Source organism: Mytilus edulis, chromosome 7 (assembly GCF_963676685.1).
Source record: "Mytilus edulis chromosome 7, xbMytEdul2.2, whole genome shotgun sequence".
NCBI classification, from domain to species: domain Eukaryota; kingdom Metazoa; phylum Mollusca; class Bivalvia; order Mytilida; family Mytilidae; genus Mytilus; species Mytilus edulis.
Genome location: NC_092350.1, coordinates 28326181 through 28352712, shown reverse-complemented (window position 1 = coordinate 28352712; position 26532 = coordinate 28326181). Strand labels below are relative to the sequence as shown.

General features: G+C 30.8%; 1 protein-coding gene across 1 annotated transcript in view; it reads left to right on the top strand.

The window, feature by feature from the left end:
- LOC139481189 (cytoskeleton-associated protein 5-A-like) overlaps window positions 1-26532 on the top strand; it is a 67780-nt gene that overhangs the window by 38446 nt on the left and 2802 nt on the right. Inside the window, exons 25-45 of the mRNA XM_071264345.1 lie at window positions 530-643; window positions 1133-1261; window positions 1858-2052; window positions 2574-2801; window positions 3811-3921; window positions 5844-5993; window positions 7020-7223; window positions 8340-8475; window positions 8794-8984; window positions 10380-10510; window positions 10957-11130; window positions 11914-12040; window positions 12862-13041; window positions 13469-13656; window positions 14405-14480; window positions 15236-15424; window positions 22202-22327; window positions 22816-22908; window positions 24575-24731; window positions 25279-25406; window positions 26006-26071. Of these exons, the coding sequence (XP_071120446.1) occupies window positions 530-643; window positions 1133-1261; window positions 1858-2052; window positions 2574-2801; window positions 3811-3921; window positions 5844-5993; window positions 7020-7223; window positions 8340-8475; window positions 8794-8984; window positions 10380-10510; window positions 10957-11130; window positions 11914-12040; window positions 12862-13041; window positions 13469-13656; window positions 14405-14480; window positions 15236-15424; window positions 22202-22327; window positions 22816-22908; window positions 24575-24731; window positions 25279-25406; window positions 26006-26071 (3093 nt within the window). The remainder of the gene's footprint in view (window positions 1-529; window positions 644-1132; window positions 1262-1857; window positions 2053-2573; window positions 2802-3810; window positions 3922-5843; window positions 5994-7019; window positions 7224-8339; window positions 8476-8793; window positions 8985-10379; window positions 10511-10956; window positions 11131-11913; window positions 12041-12861; window positions 13042-13468; window positions 13657-14404; window positions 14481-15235; window positions 15425-22201; window positions 22328-22815; window positions 22909-24574; window positions 24732-25278; window positions 25407-26005; window positions 26072-26532) is intronic.

The window sequence follows — 26532 nt, the reverse complement described above, 5'->3', positions numbered from 1 at the left end:
GAGTGTGGAGAAGGTAATTAAAGTTATCAATATACAGTTAAACCTTCTGTAAAGGTCATATCTTTTTAGGGAAACCTGTGTTGACAGGTCACTTTCTTGTTTTTACTGTAGTAGTAATAACTATTGATTTTAAACCTAATTTTTAGGAATATAAAAAAAGAAGATGTGGTATGATTGCCAATGAGACAACTCTTCACAAGAGACCAAAATAACACAGAAATTAACAACTATAGGTCACCATACGGCATTTAAAATGATCAAAGCCTATACCACATAGTCAGCTATAACAGGCCCCCATATGACAAGGTAAAACAATTCAAACGAGAAAACTAATGACCTAATTTATACATGTATTAAAGGAATACTTGTATTTAGACATATTGAGGGATTATAAATATAAATGTTGTAATACATATCAGTATGACAATTGTCCAGTGATAGTTTTCTCATTCGAACATTATGGCTGTAGTATTTGCCACTGTACATAAACAACTAGAAAGCCATCAATCAATCTGTTTATCTTTTACAGGTTGGTTTGACCATAGGTATTTGTGTGACATTAGCTACAAACATGGGGCCACACTGTAAAGCACATATAAAAACAATTGGACCAGCCCTACTTGGTTGTTTTGGTGATATGAAGGTATGTAATAATATCAATTACAATGTGTGTACTATAACAATCATGGAAAAACATAAATGTTTGATCAAAATGATAAGATTGATTTGTTTACATTGATATTTTAAGAATTACATTTTATGAATAATTGAATGAAAGATGTTTAATATCTATGTAAGAAGTTAGAACCATATTTTATAATATCCTTAACAAACAAAAGAAGTATATAGAAATTACTCTGTCCTTCAGTCTGTCTGTCTATCCATGTGCTGTATGAGTACAGCTCCTGCTTAAGGGTTTGATGGATATTGATGAAAGTTTTCACAGTTGTAGAACACAACCAGAAGTTGTGCACATATGAATTTAATCCAAGCTAACCATGTTAAAGGGGCGATAATTAAATATAAAAAAGGAATGTATTCTCTTGTGTGTTTAATCTAAGTTCTAGTAGATATTAATTTCTGTATATTAATGATTTATTATAAATAATTGAGATGTATATTTGTTTTACAGCCCCTCTTACGTCAGCAGGCTGTGAATGCTTTGACATTGTGGACAGACCAAACATCACTGTTACCGTTAGTAGAATGTGAAGCACTCATGGATACACTCAAAATGGAAAATCCTAATCTTAGGATAGAGGTATACTTAACTTACTTTTATTTTATGATTGCTTGATATCTTTTTTTTACATTCCTTTGTTCTTAGTTACTAATAGAATGTCACCTTTTGTCTTTACAGAGATTTTAAAGTCTACATTTTACAGTTGAATACAGCTACCTAGTTATGAATTATAATTATATGTTAAATGAAATGTTAATCTTTTTAAAGGTTGAATGTCTAATTTGTTGCACAAGTTATTCAAATTCTGCTATGTTAAAAGTGATACTGGAAAAAATACAGTTTAAACAATGTTTTATTATATAGTAACTCTTTGATCATTAATGTATCGATCAGATTCTTGCGTGTTTTATGGCTAAAAATATGCATAAATATTAGAAAAATTAAGAAGGAATATTCGTTTTGTCTTTTTTAATTCGATGCTTTAAAAGTTTGTTTCCATCAAATATATTTTCAAATTTTCCTTTTATTCATTTACATGGCAGGTTTTTTTCATGGTAGTTTTTTTTCACTTTGAAAGATCAAATAATAATTTTAAACTGTTTATTTAATAAAATGCAAGTGATTAATCATTATTCAATGTATTAAAACTATCTTTCTGTCTATGATTAATACAGTTATTGGGATGGTTGACAGAGAAACTGCCAGATCATAAAAAGTTACCTGTAGAATTTAGAATGTGTATCCCACATCTCCTGTCGTGCCTGGAAGATAGGAATGGTGAAGTGAGGAAGAAAGCCCAGGATGCTGTTGTTCCTTTCATGATTCATACAGGGTATGACAGTGTCTTCAAAGCTACATCTAAACTCAAGGTAGGTCAAAGTACTTATATCTCCTATATTTTGTAGAAGGAATAAAACTGAAAATATAACCAACTGTTAACCGTTCAAATGACTAGAATTAATGTCATAATATAAAAAATAAGATGTGGTATGATTGCCAATGAAACAACTTTCTAAAAGAGACTGAAATGACACAGAAATTAACATCTATAGGTCACCGTACCACCTTTAACAATGAGTAAAGCCCATACTGCATAGTCAGCTATAAAAGGCCCTGAAATGACAAGCATTTTTCCCTACTGAAATAGGATTCTAAACACAAGGTTCTTGCTATCTAACTATAATTATACTATATTTAAACCTTTTAGACTGTTTTATATGAGATATGAGAAGAAGGGGCACAAATAAGTACTCTTTCATTTTCCTGTGGCATGTCAATATTCTACAAGACCAACCAGAACCAAACATAACTTTGTATAAATCTGAAGTTTATTTGATTTAAATTATTGTTATCACAAGCGTTTCATATTGACTTTATTTATTACATGTAGCCTGCCTCTAAGGATCAGATTATGGCTATAATAGAGAAAGCCAGAGGTAATCTACCAGCTAAGCCAGTGAAGCAAGTCAAGAAAGCAGCTTCATCATCAGCTGTCAGTAAACCAGTCAAGGATGATTATGATGAACCAGAACCAGCTAAATCTAGACCTGTGTCTGCTGCACTGTCTGATTCAGGGGATGCCAAACCAGCAAAGACGGTAAAAGGGAAAGGAAAGGCAGTAAGTCACTATCACTTAAAATCTTATATTATTTTTAGACTTATAACAAAAAAATGTTTTAATCTGGATTTTTATAAGGCAAACTTATATTTCCTAAATTCACAGAAAATTTATAATTTTTATAGCCTTTCCATGAGGATGATACATAGAGAATAATACATGGCAAAATCCGTACCATATGTCGTATCATCCAGAGACACCGATATCAGCCTAAGGGCCTTTTATACACTTTATCATATATTTCAACAGGAGAGTTATATTATATGAACTGTTCACTGGGTTACCTTCAGTTCTACTTTTGTCTTGTTTCAAAAACCTTAAAAGAACTGCTCAATTACTTATCCAAAGCACCTGGGTTACCTTACAATTTGCGTGCTATTTTTTTAAAAATATTTTTTTTATTTTTGTATTTTTTTGTGTGTTTTGTATTTTTTACAGTTGCATTTAGTGTGCCAAAAAATATGAAAACTTGACGTTTGTGACGTCACATGTACATACCAAACAATGACGTCATTCAATAAATTGCGTCACGCCCGAATGACCGTACCTTTTTTGAGGAAAAATATTTCTTAAGCTTACATAAATAAAAACTGACTATGTAAAAAAAAAAAAAAGTAGGGGTGTGATAAAGGGTATGCAATAAAGGGTGCGCATCAAAGTTGCACAATATGGATTGAACAGCAGGCTATTTATCACATATTCAAAACTACTGTATTTACTAATAAACATAAAGGAATATATATCTTCCTGAAAAAATGCAGAAATAAACTTGATTAATTGTTGTGATTATGTCACAAAGTATTTAGGTTTTTAGAATTCTTTTTTTTATTTATAGATATTTTGAAAATAACTGCAATATCACTTTTCTATCTGCCTTTTTCAGTCTACCTTTGAAAATACAGTTGAACATGTGTGACTTGGTTTTAAGTTATAATTTAATAAAACTTCTTGATATATACAAAGATCAAAATTTTATTGGACCAAATTGACTAATTGTGTTAATTTCCAGGCTCCTCCACCAGCAACCAGTAAAAAGAAGAAGGCTGATGAGGATACAAGTCCATTTATGACACTTACTGAAACTAAAGAAAAGAGATTTAAAGAGGAAAAAGCTCTCAAGGTAAGTTATCTTTCAGCTTATTCTGTAAGATTGAATTTGATTTTGAAACAATTGTCAGAATATTACTGTAGACCGTAAAATCACAAATTTGCTTGTCTTTATTATTGCGTTTTTGTCGAGCCTGCAACTTTTGTTGCAGAAAGCTCGAAATAGGGATAGTGTTCCGGCTGCGGCGGTGGCGGCGGTGGTGTTAGCTCACTTCTTAAAAGCTATATATTTTAGAAGGTGGAAGACGTGGATGCTTCATATTTTGTATGTAGATGCCTCATGTTACGAAGTTTCCGTCAGTCACATGTCCATTGTCCTTGACCTCATTTTCATGGTTCTGTGACCACTTGAAAAAAAAGTTCAGATTTTTTGTAATGTTAAATTCTCTCTTACTGTAAGTAATAGGATAACTATATTTGATATGTGCGTACCTTGCAAGGTCCTCATGCCCGTCAGACAGTTTTCACTTGACCTCGACCTCATTTCATGGATCAGTGAACAAGGTTAAGTTTTGGTGGTCAAGTCCATATCTCAGACACTATAAGCAATAGGTCTAGTATATTCGGTGTATGGAAGGACTGTAAGGTGTACATGTCAAACTGGCATGTGTCATCTGACCTTGACCTCATTTTCATGGTTCAGTGGTTATAGTTAAGTTTTTGTGTTTTGGTCTGCTTTTCTCATACTTTATGCAATAGGTTTACTATATTTGTTGTATGGAATGATTGTAAGGTGTACATGTCTAGCGGGCAGATGTCATCTGACCTTGACCTCATTTTCATGGTTCAGTGGTTATAGTTAAGTTTTTGTGTTTTGGTCTGTTTTTCTCATACTTTATGCAATAGGTTTACTATATTTGTTGTATGGAATGGTTGTAAGATGTACATGTCTAGCGGGCAGATGTCATCTGACCTTGACCTCATTTTCATGGTTCAGTGGTCAAAGTTAAGTTTTTGAGTTTTGGTCTTTTTATCTAATACTATATGTCATAGGTCAACTATATTTGGTGTATGGAAATATTTTATGATCTATATGTCAGTCGTGCAGGTTTTATTTGACCTTGACCTGGTTTTCACGGTTCATTGCTCAGTGTTAAGTTTTTGTGTTTTGGTCTATTTTCTTAAAACTATAAGCAATAGGTCAACTATATTTGTTGTATGGAAGCATTGTTAGCTGTACATGTCTGCCTTGCATATGGTTCAACTGACCTTGACCTCATTTTCATGGTTCATGTTAAGTTTATATGACAGTCGTAATAAAGCTTTATATTTAGGATTATCAACATAATATCAATGATTAGTAAAGAAGGCGAGACATTTCAGTGTGTGCACTCTTGTTGAAGAAGGGATAAAAATGGGAAATTCTTTATAATTATAACAATTTCAGAATTTACTTTCAAAATTTCTGATGCTTGTTTGAATTCTTGTGATACCTATTTCTTCACAATAATAAAAGTGTCTCAAAGATAAAATTTATTTGTTCAAGACTTTATAGAAGATTTCAAGCTGTGACAAGTATTTCTATCCTGTTTCAAACTGAGTACTTATAAAATTTATGTTTGAGATAATGTTCTGCTGTTTATATTATACTCAAAACTGTTCTAAATGAAATATTTTTGTAAAAAAAAATATATTTTGAAATTTGTAATAGAGGACTTCAAAATAAAGACTGTTTTCAAATGTCACAAATAAAACTCTCTGTAAACACATTTTCAACATTACAAACCAGGTCTTATACAGTAAGTGACTGTATAAAGCCAATATTTATACAGTCAATGCATTTTGACTGTGCACATAACAAAGTTTCAGTATAAAATATTTATATTTGATATCATTATTATGGAGCAAATAAAAAAATCTTGCATCAATATGGAGCAAATAAAAAAACTCCCATATAGTATTTTTGTATAAGTAATTTAATTTATCCATGCATAGGTACTCAAATGGAACTTCATTGAGCTGAGAGGAGAATTTATAGAGCAGCTGAGAACTCAGATGGAGAAGAATTTTAACAAGACAATAATGGACCAAATGTTTCAAACTGATTTCAAATTACATATAAAAGCAATTGAGAGTTTAATGAAGGTAAATAATAAAAGAAAAGTTTCAGTTTGCTAAAGTTGTGTTCATATTGTAAGATTAATTGGATTTAATTAAATGTTATGATCAGTAAACTTTGATGGATTTCCCATTTCAGCAAGTTTGTATTTTAATTTTATCAAACACCAATCATCAAAGGAATAGTTTTAAGATGACTTATACTATCAAGAATAAATTAACAGTGGTCAGCATTACTAGATGACAATTTCAGAAAAAAAACCCAGAGGAAATGTATAAATTTTTGCAAAATATTGAAATTCTTTCTGAAATACCTGCAATATGATTTCCACTTTAGTGTATAAACATGTACGTGCAATATGATTTCCTTTATAGTGTATAAACATACACATGTACATGCAATATATTTTCCTTTATAGTGTATAAACATATACATGTACATGCACTTTATTTTCCTTTATAGTGTATAAACATACACATATACATGCAATATTATTTCCTTTTTAATATGTATAGATTATAACATGCCTTTTTTCATATTGGCCCTGGTATCATCCCGAGACTCCCATATCGGCATCGAGGCTTTAGCCGAGGGCCGATATGGGTCGAGGGATGATACCCGGGCCAATATGGAAAAGACATGTTATAATCTTTTTATCACATATTTAAGTTCTGCAGAAAAGAGAAAAAAGTTCAATTATAACAATTTAATGATACATAAAAGGTAAAATCTTAAACAATTTATTAAAAACGTGTCGTTCAGGATGCAATGACGTCACGTCATTAGGTACAGGGCACAATATGGATATCTCTTTTTTGCCCCGGGCAATTTTGAGGTTATTGCATATGCAAAACCTAAGGTATTCATAACAAATATGTGATAAATAAACATACATGTACATGCAATATATTTTCCTTTATAGTGTATAAACATATACATGTACATGCACTTTATTTTCCTTTATAGTGTATAAACATACACATATACATGCAATATTATTTCCTTTTTAATATATAAACATACATGTACATGCAATATATTTTCCTTTATAGTGTATAAACTCACTACATGACGAGACTGTTGGTAACCTTGACCTGATATTGAAGTGGTTCACCATTCGATTCTTTGATACCAACCCTAGCATGTTAAACAAGGCCATAGAATATTTACGTGAAGTATTCACTATGTTATCGGATGAAGATTATCACTTGGTGGAGTTAGAAGCCTCATCTTTTATACCATACCTCATTATAAAGGTAAACTTTATTTAAAAACAGTTGATTATAATTAATCCCCCCACTTTAAACACTTTAAAAAGTAGGGGGTATACTGTTTTACCTCTGTCTGTACATCTGTCCATCTGTCAGTCAGTCAGTCCGTCCCATGAATATTTTTCGTCGCATCTTTTTCAGGAACTACATCAGATGGATTTCTGAAATTAGTGTCATAGTTTATATAAGTCAGCTGTACTGTGTGATGCGTTTTCAGATTATTCATCATTCAACAATTTCTTGTTTACTGAATACTTTAATACATAATTTTACATTATTTAAATTATCCAGTTGCAGCGGGGTATCATCAGTGAGTAGTAGCTCACAATTTCACTTGTTAAGTTATAATATTCATATTTTATAACTTGTTTATGCTTGTAACACACTGTATAACAAAAATAATCTGACAATCTGACCCATAGTAACTGAAAGTAAACAAATAAACTTTAGTTCTATTTATAAAAAGTCAACAACATTCTGGTTACCTTAAATTTCACAAGAGTTTACTAACTTGATACTTTTCCCTACATGTGTGACTATTATACATCTCACAATATTTCCAGTGCAATTGGAGGCACTACCTTCTTCAGAGTGAAGCCATAAGAAATGGTGCAGAATGTCCAGTGAGGTGTTGTCAATTTCGGAAACTAACAATTTATAATTAATTTTTACTTTCATATTTATTTTAACGATAATTGTGACATAACTTCCTATTAATCTTCCTGTAAACCTAAATGAAACTCATTTAATGTAAATCAGTGTTTGTGCCCCATCTTTGTTATGTACTGAAGATGTCAGTTGAAGTGGCTAAACAGGTTGACACAATAATGCTTTAACCTGGATGTTGTCTTTTTTTATAAATTAGATTTTTATGAGGTTTGAAGACAGCTGTAACAAACTTCTATATTCATCCAGATTGCTTTTCTAGCTTGTACTGCAAGAAGGTATGAAGGTGTTCATTTACTTGACTTATTTATAAGTAAACCTTAAAAAGTACAAAAGCTTAGAAAAAAATATATGACATTCCAATTTGATTAACTGCATGTATGTATAAAATTATATAGTTTCACTGATGCATGTATGTATATTTACTGATTTTAGGTGGGAGAGAATAAAGATAATGTACGGAGAGAAGTTAGAAGTATATTTAAATTGATATGTAAAGTGTATCCTGCTAGTAAAATGTTTACCTTCCTTATTGATGGTCTCAAGTCTAAGAACTCCAAACAAAGAATGGGTTAGTACTTCATTTAGTGTTGTGTAGATTGCATACTGAAATAAAAGGAGAAGTTATATTTAATGAACAATTCTAGAAAAGAATGAAGAAGTTAAATGAACTCGTACATTTTTAACAGGATGCATATATTGCTCATGCATAATAGATATTTATTTAATTTTAAGAAATAAGACAAGTTGAAATCTTTCTTCAATGTATCAATGTCTTATTAGATCAGACTTGTTATGTTGTAGAATGTGTGGATAATATTTGATAGGGATTTTAAGTTTAACTTATATGGTATTTAATTTATAGATGCTTTTAATTTTTTTTTTCCAGAATGTTTAGAAGAATTAGGCTGTTTGATTGAAAGTCATGGCATTAATATCTGTCAGCCCACTCCAGCTCAGGCTCTTAAAACAATAGCTGGCAATATAGGTGATAAGGATAATGGTGTGAGGAATGCAGCACTCAATACCACTGTTGTAGCGTACATGATCTTACAAGATAAACTATTTAAATTCATCTCAGTAAGTAGAAAATAAATGAACTTTGGACTTAAAGATCTGAGAGCAAATAATAAATAATTGCTATTATATATTATAATGTCCAATTAAAAGAAATTGGATTTATTTATTTAATACCAATGATTAATGGAAAGATAAACTCACAATGAAACATTTTATAGTAAAAGAAATTATAATATATTTTTTTTAATTTTTATACGCCCGTCAAAATTTTGACGGGACGTATTATGGTATACAAATGTCCGGTGTCCGTCCGTCCGTCCGTCTGTCTGTCTGTCTGTCCGGTGTGTGTAAACATGTCGCACCGTAACTTGAGAACGACTTATCCAAATTTCATGAAACTTAATATAGTCGTTTCTTATGATGGTCAAATGATCTGTATACTTTTTGGTGAAAATAAGATTAAAACTTTTTGAGTTACGGCACTTTATAACTATAACAGGGGTGTGTTTTTTTTCACATGTCGCACCGTATCTCAAAAAAGATTCTTGATTATGGCTTAAAACTTTAAACACTTCTTAGTTATATTAATCTTAATATCTGTATACTTTTTGGTGATGATTCAAAATTTTATTTTTGAGTTATTGAGTATTTTGTAAAAAAGGGGGAGGGTTTTTTTACATGTCGCACCATATCTCAAAAACGATTTATGATTATTGCTTAAAACTTTACACATGTCTTTATTATATTAATCTGAAGATCTGTATACTTTTTATTGATGATTAAAAATTTCATTTTTGAGTTATTGAGTATTTTGTAAAAAAGGGGGAGGGTTTTTTTTACATGTTGTGCCATATCTCAAAAACAATTTATAATTATTGCTTAAAACTTTACACACTTCTTTGTTATATTAATCTAAAGATCTGTATACTTTTTGGTGATGATTCAAAACTTTATTGTGGAGTTATTGAGTATTTTGTTAAACAGGGGAGGGTTTTTTTACATGTCGCGCCGTATCTCAAAAATAATTTATGAATTTTATCATTGCTTAAAACTTTACACACTTCTTTGTTATATTAATCTAAAGATCTGTATACTTTTTGGTTTTGATTCAAAATTTTATTTTAGTGATATTTAGTTTTTTGTAAAAAAAAAACAGGGTTGGGGGTTTCACATGTCCCGCCGTGTCTCAAAAACAATATATGGTTATTGCTTAAAACTTTCTCTGAAACTATTTATGATTATTGCATAAAACTTCCACACAAGACGTCGGGTGTATCATGCGCTCATGGCGCAGCTCTTTATTAAACAATGCCACAGTACCAACAAAACCCATGAAAATTGAAATCCAAAGCAAAGTAATGAATTGACAGGAAATATAAACTGGTGTAGCAGTTTATTTGTCAATATTATGATGTCTTGGAATGTATCTATACAATTTTATTTTAAATATTTCAGTTAAAAGAGAAAGACCAAAGTATGTTGGATGAAAGAATAAAGAGAGCTATGAAGAATAAACCTGCTCAAGCTGCTGTGGAGGAACGACCTCGTACAGCTCCACAACAACAACCTCAAAAACCTCCTTCACAGTAAGTTCAGTCTGTCAAAAATAAAAGATAGTCAATAAAATTATTTTTTTCTTTTATTGTTTTGTGGAACTTTTTATTTTATTGCAATGATTTCAGATTATGATTTATACCTGTGTATCTTTACACACCTGAGAAGTTATAAATAGAACAACCCCCTTTCACTTACTTATTCCACAGAATTAACTTGGTAATGTATGCCTACCTAACTCAAGAAAGTCAATAATATCATAAGTTACTGCTTTTGATTTAAAAGTTGTATTGTTTCCATTGATAAATATGTAACTCCTTATTTAACTGTATATGATATATATGGGTGGCTGTGATGCAGTGAATATATAACAACAAAAACAACTATAGCCTGTATTTTATTCTGTGTAACTGTTACAATCAATGTCATGAAGCACACTTTCAAAATTCATTATTGTTTAATCTTCATTCATTTTAAGATCAAATATGCAGAGACCACACACTGCCATGCCTAAGTCTGCCTCATCAAACTCAGTAAAGAAAGAGTTTGCTTTAGAAGTTGACGATGACCAAATGTCTCAGCCAGAGATGCCAAAACTGTACCAGTATGATCTTGATGAACTGTTTCAACCTGTCTCACTGCCATCTGCTGGGTAAGATATAATACTTTACCAGTATGATCTTGATGAACTGTTTCAACCTGTCTCACTGCCATCTGCTGGGTAAGATATAAAACTTTACCAGTATGATCTGGATGAACTGTTTCAACCTGTCTCATTTCCATCTGCCGGGTAAGATATAAAACTGTACCAGTATCATCTTGATGAACTGTTTTAACCTGTCTCACTTCCATCTGCGGGTAAGATATAAAACTTTACCAGTATGATCTGGATGAACTGTTTCAACCTGTCTCACTTCCATCTGCGGGTAAGATATAAAACTTTACCAGTATGATCTGGATGAACTGTTTCAACCTGTCTCTCTTCCGTCTGCTGGGTAAGATATAAAACTTTACTTTTAGAAATACTTTTTATTACTTTTTGATAGATCGTTGAAATAACATTAACAGTACCAATTTTTCTGCACCAGATGACAATAAATATCTCTCCAGTGTTGCTCGAGGCCAAAATATTTGAAAATCTAAAGCTTATTTAAAAGATAAAAAGCTATAATCCAAAAAAGATACAAAAAGTATAGCAAAAGCCAGGCAATTATTCAAATTGTACTTTAAATAATACTTTTTTCTGGTCACAAAATCAGTCAACACAAGATTCCTGTATGCATTATTTTACAAATATATTATTTTATGGAGTTTTCTTGCAACTGGATAATATATTGTCTTGGTGCTATCATCAGAGACTGAGGCTGATTAAATCTATTACATATAAAGTGATTTGAAGTTTCTAATATTTTACACTTCTTTATCTGTTTTGTAGAAATAGAGCCAGACCAGCTTCACCTATGAGAAATATGAATTCCCAAGATGCATCATCTGCTGTTGCTATGGTGATCTCCCAAATAACTACATCAGATATAACAATGTGCATACAAGCCTTGACTCAGGTAATTTACTCACTCTCAGTGTTTTATATCTTAATTTAGATATAATTGTGTTTGTTCTCATGTTTATACCACTGCCATTGTTATCTTGTGATATCATGATGGTCTTGAGTATCTATAAAAGTTGTGGGTTCAATCTCCCTAGAGTTGTTCACATTAAATACATTAAAATGTGCAGTTGTCACTTCTCAGCCGAACATAAAGCATGTATGAGTAAGAGTTTAAATAATGCATGTGAGTTGTGTAAGTTACTCCTTCAAACTGTAAATTTGCTAGAAATGTAACTGGTCATATTTGTAATAGAACAAGACTGGGTTCATGAACACATGTTTATATTGTCTCCAAAATTTGACCCAAGGTGCCTGTACTCTTTGCTGTTGAACAACAAGCATCAATCAGTCAAACCACTTTCAGAATATGAAAATTGAAAAGTCTCAGAATAGAAATGGTTCTATAATGCATTAGGGATGGAGTGGGATTTTAATTTGATAATAGTGAAAAACAGTAGCTTCCCTTGTTCAAATGAAAAATGAATTACTGGGGATTCATTATAATTTGTTGGATACCAGTTAGTGTAGTTTTCATGGGTACAGGTGAACCACAAATTTAACTGTTCAACACACACCACATTCTCTATCAGATTGTAATAAAACTTAGGCTAAACCATGAAATCACATATCCAAGTGAAGACAAGTTTTCTACATTCCACGAAAATTGGTACCCACGAATATAAATAAATCCACAGTAACAATTATCAGTTGAGAAAATCTAAACAAACAAAACAAAACATAATGATATGACAACTTTCTGTTGATATTTCACAGATAGATGAGGTTCTTAAAGATGAAGAAAAGGCAGAAGTATTAAGTAACCATGTGGACCAGCTGTTACTGTCAATGTCCATGCAAATAAAGATGGTCTACTCTACACACATGAGTAGTGAATTTACCAGTAAAGATGATGTAACTCGGTTGTATAGGTGTTTACTCGGCACCCTTTTAGCGGTAAGTCTACTCTACTCACATAAGTAATAAATTTTACTAGTCAGTATAACTATGGTGTGTAATTGTGTTTTGCACTGTTAGCTGTCAGTCATACTGTCTTGGCAATTAGAAATAATAATTCATTTTATTAAATTGTTCGATCACTATGGTAATATTTAACAGATAGGGTCATACATTTATTAGAAGAAATCAATTATCAAACTGAAATGGGCAATACAAAAAATTTCTGATATAGACACGAGTGAACCAACACCTGGTAAGTCTTCTATACAGTATAATACCTGAAGTCTTTGGAAAAAGCCATCAAATATATTTATTCATTGTCTTCCAAGCATGCTCCAATTTACTTCTTTGTTATTTTTTTCTGATGAATTTAAATGCCTCCTTTGTAGTTTCATATTTTCAAAATTTTGTTATATTATCACAGATTTTCCAGAATTCATCCCTGGCAAAGAAAGCTTCTAAGGATGTGCTAAAAGATCTAGTCAATAGTTTAATAACAATTCTGTTAGATAACCGATTGACTAGTCTGGAGGAAGGAGCACAGGTCATACGTACTGTCAATGTTATGGTTGTGAAAATTGTGGAGCATGCTGATCACACGAGTGTACTAAGGTAAGTAAGGTCAGAGGTGAATAGGTCAAACATACTTATGTTTACCATTAATCATTTGACTAAATTTAAATATGTGCTTAGGTCTGTGCATCTATCATGAATCATTTCTGCTCTCTTAAGTTTAAAAATCTTGTAAGTAATGAGACTTTGACATGATCATTCAACACCACTAGAAGATGTGTTTAATATGTACATGGAAGAACAAAAACATAAAAAGTCAGTAAAAATATTGTTTCAAATGAGATTCAAAAACATTTTTTGCACAACCTTTAAACTTACAAACTTGAAATTCTTATTCAACACGACTAGAAGGTGTTTCACATACATGAAAGAAAGATATGTTGATGATCATTGGTAAAAAGCATATAAGTATAAAAGTGTTGTATCAAGTTCATGTTAAAAAAACATCATGTATGTTTCCCACCCTTTTCTGATGAATAGTCCAATAACAAACTTGGTGCATGATTCTATATAAAAATCACCAAATTCTAGTGATGTATCAGTAAAATTTCTGCCTCCTGTAGGTATAAGCTAAAATGTAAATGAAATAACTTTAACTACTTAAAAAAACCCATCACAATTTAGTTTTTTGCATGCTGCAGAATTTTTTGTGATTACACTAGTCACTATTCGCCTTTTGGAATTAAGAAATCATTTTCTATAGCACAACTAATTTTTATTGAGATCTACTTTTAAGGAAAATTGATGAGTTATTTACATCTTTACATGATTATGTTTTTGTTTTCAGTGCATTGATCAGACTGTTACAAGATTGTGTTACAAGTGAAACATGTACTGTCAAGTTTATAGAATTAATTATGAAGGTATAGTGTTATAGCATAAACATTTATGTATCTCATTCAAAATGACATTAAAATAATATTTGAAAATCAGCACTAAAACAACTTTTACAAATTTTGTATCTAGGGGAAACCTACAACTGGGTTACCATTTATTAATTTTCAAAAAAGCTGTAAAATTAAGATATACATGTAGATATACATTACAGAGCATGATGGGTTGATAGCAATGCAAGGTGTGTGATTTAAGGACAGAAAGGAAGAATATAAACATAAACACTGTATAAATGATTGTTATTAGTTCTTAAATTTAACATTAATTATTTCGACATTTTCATGCCCTGGCTACAATAGATAAGGGCATTATGGTTTCCTGTCTTCATGTTCAGTTGTTCCATATCAGGCTCACGTTTTGGTTTAGGAAGCTTTGGACACATCAATTAGAAACTTAGTTGACACATGTTTAGTATGTATTGAACTTTTTAAAATATATATGCCAACTAAGAGTTTTTTACAGCAAATATCAAAGTTTTCTTAACATTGGAATGTGATAGTATGAGCAATTTATTATGGCTTTTGAACACATATTCTTGTTTGTGACTGTCTTATTGTGGCCTTTGAACACATATTCTTGTTTGTGACTGTCTTATTGTGGCCTTTGAACACATATTCTTGTTTGTGACTGTCTTATTGTGGCCTTTGAGCACATATTCTTGTTTGTGACTGTCTTTTACTAATAATGATAGATCAGTATTTTAGCTTTATTTTTCTTATTTCAGTGTGTATGGAAAATGATACGAATGTTACCAGATATAATAAATGATCTAAATCTAGACAGAATCTTACTGGATACACACCTCTTTCTTAAAGAATTCCCAAGTACATCATGGAAGAATCGACCAAGTGATCTGCCATTGAGAACAGTTAAAACAGTATTACATTCATTAGTCAAGTTAAAAGGGGCAAAAGTAAGTACACTTTGTAGATATTAAGTAATTAACCAAATGATAAAAGTGTGTTTAGATATACAATATTAGGTCAATGAAAGAAAAATATGTTTTTTGTATGAGGCTGAGAAACTGGGGAAGAACCCTTCCCCAGTTTTGCACCGAGTACAAAAAGAGTTTATATTTTTACAACATCAACCTAATATTGTTTTTATACTGCAACTTAAACTAATACATTGATAGCTTTTTAAATTGTAACACAAATGTCAAATTTATTTTCATCCCTTAATGGACCCCTGATTGTGGAGAAAATGGTGATTTTTGAAATCTCAAGAAGAGATTTTATATGAATTTATAGGGTTAAATATACTTACCATGAAATTACATTTATATTATATAGAATATGTTTGCTTTCACAACATGTTCTCATCGCAATTAACTAGGTGATTAAAAATTACATCCATGAGATGTACTCACCTACGTCATAGTTCACCTGTGTAACATACACTAGCTTTAGTTTTAATTTGTCGTTTAATTGAATAATTTCAATTAAGTGAACAAAAACTGAATTTATTCCAGGGGTGGTGGTGGATTGTGGTAAGTATATTTAACCCTATAAATTCATATAAAATCTCTTCTTGAGATTTCAAAAATTACCATTTTATATGAGTTTGGTTAAATATACTTACCATGAAATTACATTGATATTATATAGAATATTTACTGATTAACAAGCAGTATTTCATTTGGTGGAGGATAAATTCTCTCACACACATACAATTTCAACATATAAAAAAAAAATTATGTGAAATTTTTTAAAAAGTAACTCCATTAAATTTTGTAAATACATTATACAATGAAGCTATGCTGCATAACTATATTTATCATATACTTAGCATTAATATGATAGCTTTTGCATATGTGTAATGAGCGGAAGTGCACAAGCCATATCTTCCCACCCGGGCTGATAACCCATATCAAGTGCCTCTCGTGCAAAAAACCCATATCAGTGCCTCTCGTGCAAGTTACTTCCGGTGTTTCCGGTATCGGTTGTTTACTTTTCCATTGTGACGTCAGATGTTTTTTATGACGACGTCAAAATTTACGGGAACTTTTGTGGGGATAGTTTAATACTTGCTAACAAATGCCATTGACAATTATGAATCATTTTATAGTATAACAAACATGGAGTAGTAATGATCGTAAAACTCTTCCAAATTTTCAATGTTTCAAAATGCCTCTATAGGATATGTTACCATAAATATATCAGGAGTTAATGATGCTGTTGTTGGACAACTATAGTATAATATTTGATTCATAATTTTAATTTTCTTTATAAAGTGTTTGACTGTTTTAGTTATTGCATTAGTTTATTTGCCTTACATAAAACTATTGTCGGAAGTATATGATAAAGCGATTAATACATGGCCTTTTCCATATCAGCCTGGGTATCATCCCTCGACCCATATCAGCACCTCGACTCCGTCTCGGGCTGATATGGGGGTCTCGGGATGATACCCAGGCTGATATGGAAAAGGCCATGTATTATTCTCTATGTATCAATGGCAAACTTTGCAGATTGTATAAATACAAGTATGCAAAATTAATAGACTTGATGTAGAGTTGTCTCAATGGCACTCACATGTATATATACCCCATCTTTCTATATCTGATGAATAAATAATCTGCAGGTCAGTATAGAAATAATTATATTAAAGCTCCTTCATTATGAGCTAAATGTGTTGTAATATTTATGCAACAGTAAATAAGCATTTATTTCTGAATAGGTTGTTCTTGTTGCTTGTACAAATCGACAAGAACTAATCCAACCTTAATTTCATTACTTTCCACTTTGAAACTTAAGTTTATTTGGAAACATTATTACCTTTCTTTAACTTTCCATTGTTTTCTCTATGTTAATATAATAACAGATAATATATGATTGCTGTCATCTTTTGATAACCTGATCAATATCACATCTTTGGAAATAAATTCTTTTCTACTTAATTAAAGAATTATAATCAATTAAAATATACTTTGTAAATAGGTGTCCTTAATACAATCAAAGTTTATTAAAGACTCAAACCAAAGTTGTTTCATGATTATGCTAAATCTGGATTAATCTTTAAACTTTTCTTAAAGTTATAGTCCCTGAGAATTTGCTTCTCTGCTAGATATACTACTTTTAATATTTTATAGATTTAGAATAAAATATTTTCATCAAGAGAAGTCTTGTACTATTGTATAATGACAATTCTCTAAACTGACTAAATTTTAAAAATCTGATAAAATTTCTATGAGTGGTAGAACCTTTGAATACAATGTCTACCATTTCAACCATGACCAATATTTTTGTTTTGTATTGGACTACTCAAGTGTAAAAATACAGAAATGGACAAATCAGTGGAAAAGTTTCAGTATACATGTTTCCATTGATATACTGCTTCCACAGAACATTTTGATGTTGAGCTGAATTAAAGCCATGATTGTTGTCCTTATAAGTCCAAAAAGAATGCTAACAGATGATTTTCTCCAGCTATGAAAAATCTGTTTAAAATAAAATGTTTTGATATTTCTAATTAACATTTGACAACGGTTAACTTTCTAGAATATCTTGCCATGTACAGTTCCAAATTTAAAGAAAACAAAAATTTGACATAATGAACAACTCTTGTATGTTGCTCTTGATAATTGTTTATATTAATTTCAGAAATTATTTCGCTATCAGAAATACTAAAATGCAACTTGTCAAATATAGTTCTATAGTTGTATTTAAAGAAAAACACTTGTTTGGCAATATGGAAAACACTTGTACTAACTTGCAGTATCCTTAAGTGTTCTTAGTTATTTCAGAAATGGTTTCACTATCAAAAATGCTCATTTTATTTCTGTCTTGGTTCACCTCATCTGAATCCTATACATTCTGATATGATTCAATATATATCAACCAAACAGCTTTTGGTAGTATTTTGTGACTTCAACCCAGTCATTTGGTTAACTTAGTCACTCAGAAGAATTTTGCATTTGTCCCCAGATTTGGCAAAAACAAAATTAATGTGATTTAAATAATCACATCTTTCAAAACAAAATTGAATCAAAATTCAAAGTAATTGTTTAAAATAAACACATTTCAATTTTGTGTAGCATATTCTTGCATAAGATACTAACTCTATGCTATATATTTATATTATTCTGGCTGGTAATATGGAAATTGAAAAGTGAATAATTACCATCAATTCCGAGGTTAAAATCACATGCATTCGGAAAACCTTCCTGTATATAGATAATACACAACTTGACTTTGACCAGACTAGATTTTTGTAACTTTATGCTTATAATGAGCAAAAATAAAAAAAAATAAACAGTGACATTTTAATATTTAGGTATAATATTAAGAAAATGTCTCGCATTTGATTTGATATAATCATGGAATTATCATACTATATTTTACTTCCATGTACTATTCTTAGACTATTGAAAGCTATTTGCTAACTATTAATCAGTCTTGTAAATAAATTGCTTTTCCTACATTTTTCTGTTAGATTAACTGCTTCTACACTGGTGCTAAAATTTGAGAACCAATTGAAATGTATATATATTATATGTTTATATTGGTACATCATGTGTTACTCCAAAAAAAAAACCTCTTCTTTTTTTCTGCATCTCGTAAAGACTGACTAAATAAAAGGTTTATATAAAGAGCTGTATAATAGATAGTTTCAAATCTTGAAAACTACTTCAATTTCCATGTCTAGCATTTTAAATAAATCCTGCATCCACAATGCTTTAAATCTTATTTATTTATTTACCAATATTTTACTAATTTTTTTTTTTTTACAAGATCTAATTTAATGATAATCTTGTTTCTATAAATCAGCATATTTGAGTCCTCTATACTTCAGAATTCTGAATCAATATTTAACTCTAGGAAAAACAATGTGTAGCCATTGCATAAACTGTTGGGTTCTACCAATCTCACATTAAGAATAAAACAGACCCAATGAATGAATCCTTATAGCAGAAACTTGCCCATCTGTTGGCATTGCTTAGAAAACTTAAGATGTAAATTAAGGCATAATTTTCTATCTTTAAAAGAATATCCAAACTCCTTTTGCTTTCATGATTGGAAGATATATGTATAATTTGACAGTGATTCCCATATAGTGAGGGTAAGATAGTCTCTTAAGTCTTACGTTATCACCTCTTTTTTGTGTACTCAAAACAAAACAGAATTAGTACATATTATATTTAATAAATGCATTGGCAATGTACACTCTGAATTATGTAATCAATATATAAGCCATTACCTTGAATGAGTCTTTGTGAAATGCATCATGGCATCCCCTAAACTCTTTATTCAATAGACAATCTAATGTTTACATAAAAACATATAAAAGCCTTTGTTTCCTTACTGCGGACAAAAACAAACAATTGGTTATAGCAGTTCATACTTATAATATTCATGTTCTTCTTGTCATATAAACTGACCATGAAATTTAATATTAGTAAAAAGAGTTGTCACAAGCTATCAACTGTATTTAGAACAGTGCTCCATTCTTACTGTCTCCATGTCTGTTAGAGCATTGGAGAATTATTTATCAGTAAAAAAATAATTAAATATTTACAGCAATTTGCTGTTCTGGAAAAATATTTCAGGCTTCTAGAATTACTGTCCTGATTTAAACTGGACATATTTAAAAGAAGTATGTATTGGTATGCTTAAACTACAATCACATTTGTATTGTACTAGATAACAATGTATCATTTTGGTGTCTTTAATATCTGTCTTGACTATTTCCAGACACTTGTTCAATATATTTTCAATATGAGCAAATATGTTAATTTACTAAACTGTTGGTTCATCACAAAAAACAATGTGCAACCAAATATTAGCTATGCTTGTGTTGTTTTAAAATATAATAAAAGTAGACATAATGTTCCCTGGGTGGAAGGATGTCTAGAAAAGTCAGATAGACCTGGACTTAAATTCACTAGTCTGATTCTAATTTATTTTATTTGCAACAATCATCCACGTGCAATTCTATGCTCCATAAATATCAATGTGCAATCAATAAATAGTTATGATTTAATTTTATGTAAGATATCAAATCTGTATTTTATTAGAAAGAATGCAACTTATAGATTCTAAATCATGCATATTGTTCTAGTTCCTATGTTTCCTGTATGAAACATGTCAACATTAATCAAATAGACTTGGGCAAAATCCCTATTCTATTTTAAGTCTATAGTGATCCATTGAGCACGTTTTATTTTCAATAAATATGGTTTATGTTCCCTGAATGGAAGGTTAACCAAAAAAACATCATCAGTTGTGGGCAAAATCCCTATTCTGATTGTGATGTATTTATCAACTGTTAAAACAGTATCACTGTTGGTCTACGCTCCCTGTATGGAACGTTTTCCAAATAAAACAATCAGAAATGGGCAGATTCCCTTTTCTGATTGAAATTTATTGAACCAATTGAGGTTCTAGTCACAATAGTGGTATACGCTCCCATACGGACGTTATCCACATTAAAATAATCAGATCTGGTCAAAATACCTATTCTGATTTAATAGTTATGTGTTTACACAGTCTCGTGTACCAGGTGTACACGTAACAGACTGCAAATTGTAAACAATCGAACCAATTGAGGTTCTAGTGACAATAGTGGTATACGCTCCCATACGGACGTTTTCCACATGAAAAAACAATCAGATCTGGTCAAAATACCAATTCTGATTTTAAAATAGTGATGTGTTTACACAGTCTCGTGTACAGACTGCAAATTGTAAACAATCGACTTTATCCAAACTTTACACTCGACCCGTTTCGTAGCATTGCTCTAATGCAGTGAAAAATCCGGTCAGCTGAGCGTGAAAAAAAATATATAAACATCCGTTTAAAAATATATCTTTTTAAAAACGTAGCACTCACGTAACATGTCCGATTTTGACAGCTAAATTCTGCCTTTCCTCGGACCCGATTTAATGTTTGAAAATGGCGGCTAAACAAAGGTCATTTTCTATGTCGTCGTATTTCCAGACTCGTAAGCTGTAAAAATGACGAAAACGTGCATATCAGAAACTTGGCAGAAGCGCTGTATTCTGATTCACATTAAATTAATCGTATACCGATATTCCGAAAACAAATAATGTCTTTTATAAAAAATAAGGATTTTCAACAGTAAACTGTTAAAAATCCTTGCCGACGAGAAACATGCGTTCTCTTGAACGCAAAAATTAAAACTAAAGCTAGTGTATGTTACACAGGTGAACTATGACGTAGGTGAGTACATCTCATGGATGTAATTTTTAATCACCTAGTTAATTGCGATGAGAACATGTTGTGAAAGCAAACATATTCTATATAATATAAATGTAATTTCATGGTAAGTATATTTAACCAAATTCATATAAAATGTTCCATGATGAAATTGACATTATACTATAGCTATGTTACTATATTTAGGAAATAAACACAACTAGAATTCCTACACAGGCAAAAATAAAATAGATGGACTAAACTATTTTTTTTCATCCTTGTGAAAGGAAATATTAGAATATTTCATATTATTAATTGCAGATCTTTTGCCTCATAATATCTGTAAAAAAAAATTTGAAAACATGTGTAGTTTTTTCCTGCTTGAATAACATTTCAAACCTATACTTGGAAAATTGGAAGATGAAATATTTTAATTATATTGACAGATGTGCTCAGTATATATATAAATAAGAAGATGTAACAATCCAATGACGTTGGGTAATTTATTTTGTAAATGCACTCAATCCTTTCAGATCATACAACACATGGGCTCAATTGAATCTGCTGAGAATTCTGAAGTAAAGGCATACCTACAGAAAATACTCCACAACGATCCTAACGCCAAGAATGAATGGAATGAAGAACAAAAAACTCCTAGGGTGGGTAGAAATATGATTGATTTATTGATACCACATTTTATAGAAGATTTATAATTATTGTAGAAAATATAGATAGGAAAATATGCAAAACTGAAATAAAAACATAAAATTCACCAATGCATGGTGTACAACTTTCATGTTATCAAACATGGGGACTGATATATTTTATCTGTTCATTCATTTGTCCAACACTTATTTTCGTAACACTTTTGTCGAGTTATACTGGAAAGAATCATATTGTCTTCACATTAATGAGATATAACTTGTGTCAGAACACTTTTGTCTAGTGAAATTTATGTTTGTCAAACATTTTTTTATGTACTCCTATACTTGTTCATAGATACTTTGAGTTACAAATCTTGGTATGCATAGGATGAAAATGCATGCAACCAGTTATTTTTCATTTAATTAAAAATTTTGAGATTTTTTTTTATAAATGTGATTCTATGGTCTACATGGACTGAAGTATTTATGATATTTGATTACAGAGTACACAAAAACCAAAGAAATTGAATAAGAATACTCACGATATATTAGCCGAAATATTTAAAAAGATTGGATCCAAAGAAAATACAAGAGAGGTAAGTTTTATAATAAAGTAAAGACTAGTCTATTTAAGGTGGTACCCAACACCTTGACTAAAATAATTTGGCACTTTTAATTACACCCCACGCAACAGGTTGCGGAGGGTATAATGTTTTTGACCTGTCAGTCCTGTTTCTTGCCATCGCAACTCTTCTCAAACCACACAACAGAATTTCACAAAACCTTTTTAGATAATAAGGACATACTATGAAGTTGTGCATATCGACAGGAAATTGCGATTCAATTTTTTTTCCAGAAGTTATGCCCCTTTGAACTTATTTACTCTAATGTACTACTGCAACAGTTTGTCATCGCAACTCCTCTCAAACCACACAACAGATTTCATAAAACCTTTTCAGATAATAAGGACATACTATGTAGTTGGCATATCGACAGGAAATTATGATCCAAGTTTTTTTCTAGGAGTTACGCCCCTTTGAACTTATTTGTTTCAATGTACTTTTGCAACAGTTTGTCATCGCAACTCCTCTGAAACCACACAACATAATTTCATGAAACTTTGTAGATAATACGGACATACTATGTAGATGTGCATATTGACAGAAATTATGATTCAATCTTTTTTTCTTGTACAATTTTTTTGTTTTACACATATTTTCTTTCTCCAATAACAATGTGGGGACGTGGGGTAAATGAGCGTGCTCACTAAAGTTCTTTAATTTTCATAAAATTTTGACAATATATTTACTTTGACCCTTTGAAAAAAATATAAAAATTTCAAAACAAGTGAACCAATCACTTTCTGGGGAAAAATTGGTTGGATACCTAGCAGTTTGACAAACACTAGTTTTGATCATTGAGAAGTTCAATATTTCCTCAACAATACAATGTGATTAAAAGGTTTCACTGATTTTACAGAGTTGGCTCCCTGTAGTGTTAGGTACCACTTAAAGGATACAAGGTGAAGATTATAAATTCTTTGCCAAACTGTGAGAGTAGAAAATTTTGTAATTTGTTTAAATATATTATTTGTGGACCTTCAACATTTGCATAAATAGTTCTATATAAAAAAAAAAATTCTTCATAAAAGGCATATTATATATACACCCAAATAGAATACATTACATGATGTGACTACTATAGTAAAAGCTGTGGAAATTTAGAAAAAAGGGAAAAGACAATAGATTAATCAAACACTCAGTCAAAATATAGTTGAGATCTGATAAGAGTATTCTTGGTAGGGAGATCTAATAAGAGAATTCCTTGGCTCTCGGTCATAAAACTTTACTCAGTACTCCGAGTACAAAATAGGTGCTCGAAACACAAAATCAAGTATTTTGATTGGTTGATTCTTGAGTCTGAGTACAAAAATCGTGCTCGAAAGTTTTATGACCGCAAGTTCTGGTATTTACAATTTGTCATGCATTTGAGTAACTGACTAATTCTCTTTAAAAAAAAGTACATGATGACTGAAGAACATAGTTACTGCTCTTAATGGTTTTGCATGATGGCTTTTATATGGACAGATGTAGAGAACATATCAACAACATAACATACTGCATGCACAAAAATATGGAGTTTTTATCTTGATCATTAGTTTACTGTTTTTTAAACACATAACTGAAAGCAGCAGAAAACCTTTTTAAGCATGTGTATATCTCACAAAAAACTTTATTTTATCTATATTTAAATCTGTTTTAGGGTCTGAATGACTTGTATGACTTTAAGAAGAAGTATCCTGATGCCGATCTGGAACCATTTCTGAAGAAATCATCAAATTTCTTCCAAAACTATATAGAAAGAGGTTTAAAAAATATTGAGCAGGAGAGAGAAGGAAAAGTGCCTTCAGATTTTGGAGGTAATAACATTTATTTTCTCAGTTGAAAAGGGAACCTATAGCAGATTGAAGAATAAACTAATGAAACATTTGTAAAGGGTTCCAACCAGCCCTTCTATTATGATTTTTTTTTCATTTATTTTAAATTTTAAAAAGCACTTAGTGAGCTATAAAACGACATGAAAAATACGAAATATTTCAAACCAAAAAAATAAAAGCCTAATTTATTACAAAAACCAAATATGACAGACCTGAACCAACACCAATCACTGTACTACTGGCTATTAACTGACTTGGGACAGGCACATTAAGAATGTAACACGATAAAACATGTTTGTGAGTTCTCACCCCTCCACTAACTTGGGATTGTGGTGTAACAGCTCAACTTAAGAACAAATTGTTAAAATCATTTGCAATCATCATAACTGAAAAGATTGGTACAAGATACAAAAACCACTAACATTAAAACAATAGACACAACATATAGTACTCACAGTAACTAAAAGCTAGTTCAAAGCAAAATACAAAATGAAGGCATAAAACTTATAATGTGTTATTTTTATTTTAGTGTCTGTGAGATCTGACAATCTTCAGAGTACCAATGATTCATCAGTAGGACATCAAGAGAAACAACAGGTGGATTATTACAGGGAACGTCTCAAAATACTGAGAGCTAGATGTGGATTAGATAATGAGGTATAGAAAACAAAAGTCTTTTTAAAAGGTCAAGTCTTGTACAACTAAAATTGCACATGCAGTTTTGCACTAAATGGTAAATTGCCATCAATTGAATCAAAATTTTATTAATTATGCTTTCAAATTTTTTTTTATTGAAAGGCAAAGGATTTAAAAAAATGCATATTTGTCATTGAACACTGTTATTTTTTATTTTGGCAAACCCGATTATGTTTTTAAAGATCACACATCAAGCTTTTTAGGTTTTCAATTGTTGGTAGGTATGATCAAATACAATTGTAACATTCAGTTGTAACCAGTATTTGTTCATAACAATAATTGTGTGGAAGTGTGGTGTTTTATTTATTGAGCACAATGTACTGTGGATTCATGTTTATATCGGGATATCAATTTTAGACAGTAAAGGTTCTATAGGCTTGTATGCAGACTTTGGCAAAAGCATGAAATCAAACATCCAGTAAAAAACAATTTGAATTCAAACCACAAAATTAAATGAATCCACGTTATATTAAACGTTTGCTTCACAAAAATCATTGCAACTGATCTTTGTAGAAATTATAGATAAATGATTATAACTATTAGATGATAAATTGTTATAGGGCAAGCTAGAAACAGATATTACACCAGTGATAACAAAACCTCCATCACCAGAACCAGATATACAGGTATACTTTCCTATCCTACATTTTTGAAAATCAACTTAAAAAAATCATGGTACAGTCAAAGCTGCCTTGTTTCAGTGGTCACCTGCCTTTAACAGGCATTTTCAGATCCTCAATAATGTTTTCTCTGTACAATTTAACTCTTTTAAGAAGTCATATAATTTTAGCACTAAAACATAATTTCAGCTGTAATCAATGGTCATATTCATGTTTTTTACAATTAAAATATAAGCATGATGAAAAATATATGTAATTGACTTTATTTTCATGTATAGAACAACAAAATTAATATTTATGAGACTTTTTTTCCTAATGCAAGTTATAGATGTAAATATTTAAATAGTAATAGCATAATTGTTTTAACAAAATGATAAGTGGCTATCTTGAAAAAGAAATTCAAATATTGTACCAATTATCAGGTTATCCTGATAATCGATTTATTAGGCTTGTTTGCGTCTTTTAAA